This window comes from Coregonus clupeaformis, chromosome 18 (genome assembly GCF_020615455.1).
Source record: "Coregonus clupeaformis isolate EN_2021a chromosome 18, ASM2061545v1, whole genome shotgun sequence".
Taxonomy (NCBI): domain Eukaryota; kingdom Metazoa; phylum Chordata; class Actinopteri; order Salmoniformes; family Salmonidae; genus Coregonus; species Coregonus clupeaformis.
This window is the reverse complement of record NC_059209.1, coordinates 24,414,164-24,420,206: the sequence shown is the minus strand read 5'-3', so window position 1 is coordinate 24,420,206 and position 6,043 is coordinate 24,414,164. Positions and strand designations below refer to the sequence as shown.

The 6,043-nt window shown below is 42.6% G+C and overlaps 1 protein-coding gene across 1 annotated transcript; it reads left to right on the top strand.

The window, feature by feature from the left end:
- Positions 1 to 3,048: 3,048 nt before the first annotated feature.
- On the top strand, positions 3,049 to 5,389 carry LOC121573036 (glycine-rich protein DOT1-like). Its single transcript, XM_041885076.2, has 2 exons — positions 3,049 to 3,353; positions 4,060 to 5,389. The coding sequence occupies exons 1-2, from the start codon at positions 3,351 to 3,353 to the stop codon at positions 4,630 to 4,632; spliced, it is 576 nt and encodes a 191-aa protein (XP_041741010.1). The 5' UTR covers positions 3,049 to 3,350; the 3' UTR covers positions 4,633 to 5,389.
- Positions 5,390 to 6,043: the final 654 nt, after the last annotated feature.

The window sequence follows — 6,043 nt, the reverse complement described above, 5'->3', positions numbered from 1 at the left end:
AATCACATGGTGTGATATGACCTGTGTGTCTACAAACACCTGGAGACTGAAGCACAAAACAGAGAGAGGACCAGAGTTCCTTAAGATTGTGAATTATGTAGATGATGGATCAACTACAATAGCTCAAACGAGGGAATGTTGTGTGTGTGTGCACGGCATATCTAAAGCAGTACTTAGTTGCCTTGTAGATATTGATCTGTGTGAGTGTGTGTGTATGACTGCATACAGGACTTTGAGATGTGGTACAACAATTCTATTACACCTATATCTACCCTCAGCTTTTAAAAGGTTGCTGTCTATTGTTTGTGAGCGCTTGTGCGTGTGTGCGTGCATTGTTTGTCCTTTCAATTTCTATTGCTCTTTCAAGACTGACACGTTTATTTCATGATATTTTAGCTGTTGTAATGTTGCTTTCTGACTTAGTACACTTTTTTTGAGGACACCCTCTTCAAAATCAAAGACATGTCCCTATTTGGAAATGTAGCTTTTTTACAATAATGATTATTATTTAATAAAGAGTTATCTTGAAGCCAATTTGGTCTATCCTTTTCTGGGTCAGTGGGTAGAAACCATGTCATCTTGGTTGTATAATACTTGTTGAATCATGTATAATATGTAAAGATATGATGTGATGCCATTTTATATACTGTGTCTTACATAGAACATAAGTCATTTAAAGCTGTATGATATAACTCTGGAGTATTTCTGTCGGTTGTTTTGGTGGGCTTTGAGGCTTACAGTAACTGCAGGCTGAACACACACACACACACAGGTTATCAAAGTGTGCAGGTATTTCTGTCTGTACAGTGTTGGTGGGGCAGGGCTTACCGTAACACTACAGTGTTAGCAGGGATGAGCATCATTGTTTATCCTGCTCAGCCAATGAGGAGGTCAGAGATAGATCCCCTCTACATAGCTGAAATCGTCCGGAGGTTGAAAAGATCCGTCCGACACATTCTCTCTCCCTGACAGTCACAGGAGAGAGCCAAGAGGACAACAGGACTAGCAACGGACATCCTCTGACCGGTCTGTGATTTTCTTCAGCTCTTCGCCAACATCTACAGGTAAGAGTTTCACCTCTCACTACTGCTTTTTGCTCATCATCCTATCATTTCTGAAGATCTTTAAATCTGTGTTGTTGATGATGTAGCATACTGTAACTTATCTGGCATTTGAAAATACAAATATCAAGATGCATGTCATTATTTAATGCAGGTCAGTGGGGAAAAAAAGTATTTAGTCAGCCACCAATTGTGCAAGTTCTCCCACTTAAAAAGATGAGAGAGGCCTGTAATTTTCATCATAGGTACACGTCAACTATGACAGACAAATTGAGAAAAAAAATCCAGAAAATCACATTGTAGGATTTTTAATGAATTTATTTGCAAATTATGGTGGAAAATAAGTATTTGGTCAATAACAAAAGTTTCTCAATACTTTGTTATATACCCTTTGTTGGCAATGACACAGGTCAAACGTTTTCTGTAAGTCTTCACAAGGTTTTCACACACTGTTGCTGGTATTTTGGCCCATTCCTCCATGCAGATCTCCTCTAGAGCAGTGATGTTTTGGGGCTGTCGCTGGGCAACACAGACTTTCAACTCCCCTCCAAAGATTTTCTATGGGGTTGAGATCTGGAGACTGGCTAGGCCACTCCAGGACCTTGAAATGCTTCTTACGAAGCCACTCCTTCGTTGCCTGGGCGGTGTGTTTGGGATCATTGTCATGCTGAATGACCCAGCCACGTTTCATCTTCAATGCCCTTGCTGATGGAAGGAGGTTTTCACTCAAAATCTCACGATACATGGCCCCATTCATTCTTTCCTTTACACGGATCAGTCGTCCTGGTCCCTTTGCAGAAAAACAGCCCCAAAGCATGATGTTTCCACCCCCATGCTTCACAGTAGGTATGGTGTTCTTTGGATGCAACTCAGCATTCTTTGTCCTCCAAACACGACGAGTTGAGTTTTTACCAAAAAGTTATATTTTGGTTTCATCTGACCATATGACATTCTCCCAATCCTCTTCTGGATCATCCAAATGCACTCTAGCAAACTTCAGACGGGCCTGGACATGTACTGACTTAAGCAAGGGGCACTGCAGGATTTGAGTCCCTGGCGGCGTAGTGTGTTACTGATGGTAGGCTTTGTTACTTTGGTCCCAGCTCTCTGCAGGTCATTCACTAGGTCCCCCCGTGTGGTTCTGGGATTTTTGCTCACCGTTCTTGTGATCATTTTGACCCCACGGGGTGAGATCTTGCGTGGAGCCCCAGATCGAGGGAGATTATCAGTGGTCTTGTATGTCTTCCATTTCCTAATAATTGCTCCCACAGTTGATTTCTTCAAACCAAGCTGCTTACCTATTGCAGATTCAGTCTTCCCAGCCTGGTGCAGGTCTACAATTTTGTTTCTGGTGTCCTTTGACAGCTCTTTGGTCTTGGCCATAGTGGAGTTTGGAGTGTGACTGTTTGAGGTTGTGGACAGGTGTCTTTTATACTGATGACAAGTTCAAACAGGTGCCATTAATACAGGTAACGAGTGGAGGACAGAGGAGCCTCTTAAAGAAGAAGTTACAGGTCTGTGAGAGCCAGAAATCTTGCTTGTTTGTAGGTGACCAAATACTTATTTCCCACCATAATTTGCAAATAAATTCATAAAAAATCCAGCAATGTGATTTTCTGGATTTTTTTTCTCAATTTGTCTGTCATAGTTGACGTGTACCTATGATGAAAATTACAGGCCTCTCTCATCTTTTTAAGTGGGAGAACGGGAGAACTTGCACAATTGGTGGCTGACTAAATACTTTTTTTCCCCACTGTACATCAATTGTGTCCTTAGTGTTATTTGCCATTTGTTTGACCCAGTTGTAGTGTCACTTGTATAACTCATTCTATAGGGGTCAAATGTCCATTGGATAAGTTTTACATAGACATTTACTGCATGCCTAAACAGTTACCAAAAGTTCTGAATGAACCAGGAGGGCAGTTCTAGAACTCTGTGTTCTGAATGAACCAGCATTCTAGAACTCTCTACGTAACACAGTAGGTCATCTTGGAAACTGGAAAGCTACTGTGTAGGATTATTCTAAAGCCAAAAGGCTATTGATAAGTATAGCCTTCGAGCCAAGGACACAGATTACACCGTAATGCTGTGTGATGATGATGGGGAGAGAGGACAGACAGACAATCTTAGGGGGGGACATTGATTACGGTGGTAAAGATGCCTGAGTAAGAGTGACAGAGAGACAGAGACAGAAGAGAGAGATGCACAGAGAAATTAGAGGGAGATAGAGGAAGTAGAGAGACGGATTATGGACGTAAAGAAAAACTTTGTGATTATTGAGATGATGATATGGTAATTATAAAGTTAATCTGTTATGGCATTGGTCTAGTGGTCATCCCCTGATCTAGTACAAAATATATATCCTGGGTTTTGAAAAACAAAAACAAGGGGATTGACAAGGATTATTGTCAACTCGCACTGCAAAAGGTTTCAGAGACAATGTTGACCGGAAAAAGTCTCCCTTCAATCCCCTTGTTGTTTTTCATAGATCTTCCTCTGACAGACTAGAACCAGAGTTGATACCAACCTGAGTTTATATCCTGGCTTCTCAATGCACTGAAGCCAGAAATCCTATGTTGACTCGTTAGATCCTATCTATGCTATAGTGTTGACTTCTCATGGCTCTTGTATAACACTTCTCTGACAAAGCTGGATTAGCAGGGCCAGCTTGCTGTTAATTTGTCTCTAGCGAAAAAATAACCCTTACTAGGCACATTCTCAAAGCATGCAGTGACGAGAACATTAGTGTGTTCTACCATATTAAAAAGTATGTGTGTGTGTGTACATTGTGTTCAACCATACTAATCACTGGACAGACTTTCTAGACTAGCTGATGAATGCAGGCGTTACATCACTGTGGGGGTCTAACGGCTGGAGGCTCACAGATCTGGGATCATGCTCATGTTCATGTCTTGTTCTCATCTTGGTAATGACCAAGCACTAGTGTGGAAATGTGGGATATGCTCATCACAAACTCTTCATGTTCTTGTCTTCACAGGGAACTATGATGATTGGCCAACTGAGACTTCTCCTCACCATGGCAACCTGCCTATTGCTCCTAGCAACCCTATGCCCCACCTCAGAGGCTCGACGTGGTGGGGGCTTTGGACGTAGTGGCGGTGGGGGGTGGGGAGGTAGTAGCCGTGGAGGTAGCGGTTATCCTCGTCAAGGTGGAGGCACGGGATACCGACCAATGCCATCCTCGAGCGGACCAGCATACCGACCAATGCCTGCCCAGAGTGGAGGCTCCAGTGCGGGGAAGATGGCAGGGGCTGCTGCTGCTGGTGCCCTGGGGGGAGCAATGCTGGGCAGTGCCCTGAGTCGTCCTGGCTATGGAGGAGGATATGGGGGGTATGGAGGTGGTTATGGGGGTGGTTATGGAGGAGGCTATGGGGGGTACCCCAGAGCTGGAGGGTATGGCCCCAGGCCTGGTGGCTATGAGGGACCAGAGGGCTCTGGGGATATGGAGTACTACTATGGAGCATCCAGCGGGCCCATCTATAACAGCATCATCGTCATCATTGGGTCGCTAATGTCACTGGTGATGGGGCACTGGATGGGAGTGATGTAGAGATGGAGTGAAGAGGAAGAGAGGGATGGAGTCACGACTAAAGGAGACCCAGACCAAGACCATGTGTATACAGTATAAAGACTCTTGAGACCCAGACCAAAACTAGACCCCAGACCTAGACCAAGACCTTGGGCATTGAGTCCCAAACCATGACTGAACACTGAGCTCACAGGTTGTGATTCCATCTGATTTGACTCACAGGCGTAGTGGAGCAAATACACATCCTGTATAGTTCCCTGATCCAGACAGACTCTGATGCAGATTCTTTGTCAACTAACTATTTGCACAACATTTGTTTTCTGAGACATACTTACACCACATACACATATCTAGTGTGATAGTTTATCTTCCAGTCGAGCACTCACTACCTCAATAAAGCAGTAAGTAGTACATTATTTACTTTATATTTTCTTTACCATGGTTGTTATCAACGTTTTAATATTGCCAAGCCGTGGACATACAGTATGAAGGTAAATCATACTGTTATAACTCAGGTTATAGCTCAGGTTTCACTGATTTCAACCCCTGGTAGAACACTTGCAGCATTTGAATTTGTAAATTCTGTGTATTGTACAATTCTATGAATTGTATTTTGTTTCCATTATTTTTCTTACTTTATTAAATAGGATATTTGTTTGGGTGAGTGGAGTGTATAAATTCTAGTATGAACAAAATAACTTGTTCCATGTTTTGTTTTGGTGTCATTTGATGTATTTTTCCTGTGGGGTTATTCCAATAAAAACATGGGAGACAGAGATGTAAATGTATTCATTTATGTTCTTGACTATAATCAGACTGTGAAGAGGAACTATCATCAGCTCATTAAAATGAGAATGTGTCAGTTCAGATAGTAGTAATATTTAGATGTGGCTTTTGATGACAGACTAAACATTCAAAGTCATGCCAGTACCTGTACAACAATCAACAGTCAATCAAGGATAGTTCTAGAAGGCAGATTGGATTCTAGAATCTGAAATCTGTTCTTGGGAATTTGTGAATGGCTGTATCTAGGCCATTCATTGAAGTCGATCTCCATTAAAAATACGATTAGGAACCCGACTCACACAGTGGAGGTATTCATAGCCATGGTTAATGGTTTTAGACAGAGTATCATTGGGTTGTAATGCTATTGTTATGACACAAATGTTGACGTGCACCGGGTATGTTGGTCAGCAGTCAATAATAGGATGTCCCATGACTAAACACTCACTGTCTGATTCTGGTAACGTGGCAGGTCTCCTGGCTGTCAGGCTGTAATACAGTCACTTCATCACCAGGTGGAGACATGAGAGAACTGGAAGAATACTGGTTACCTGTTAGTTTACCCCATAGGTCAGTTTCATTATGGAAATGATCCTCCTAACAAGTCTATCCCACTCATGCAATTATGGATGGTAGACCTACACGTTGC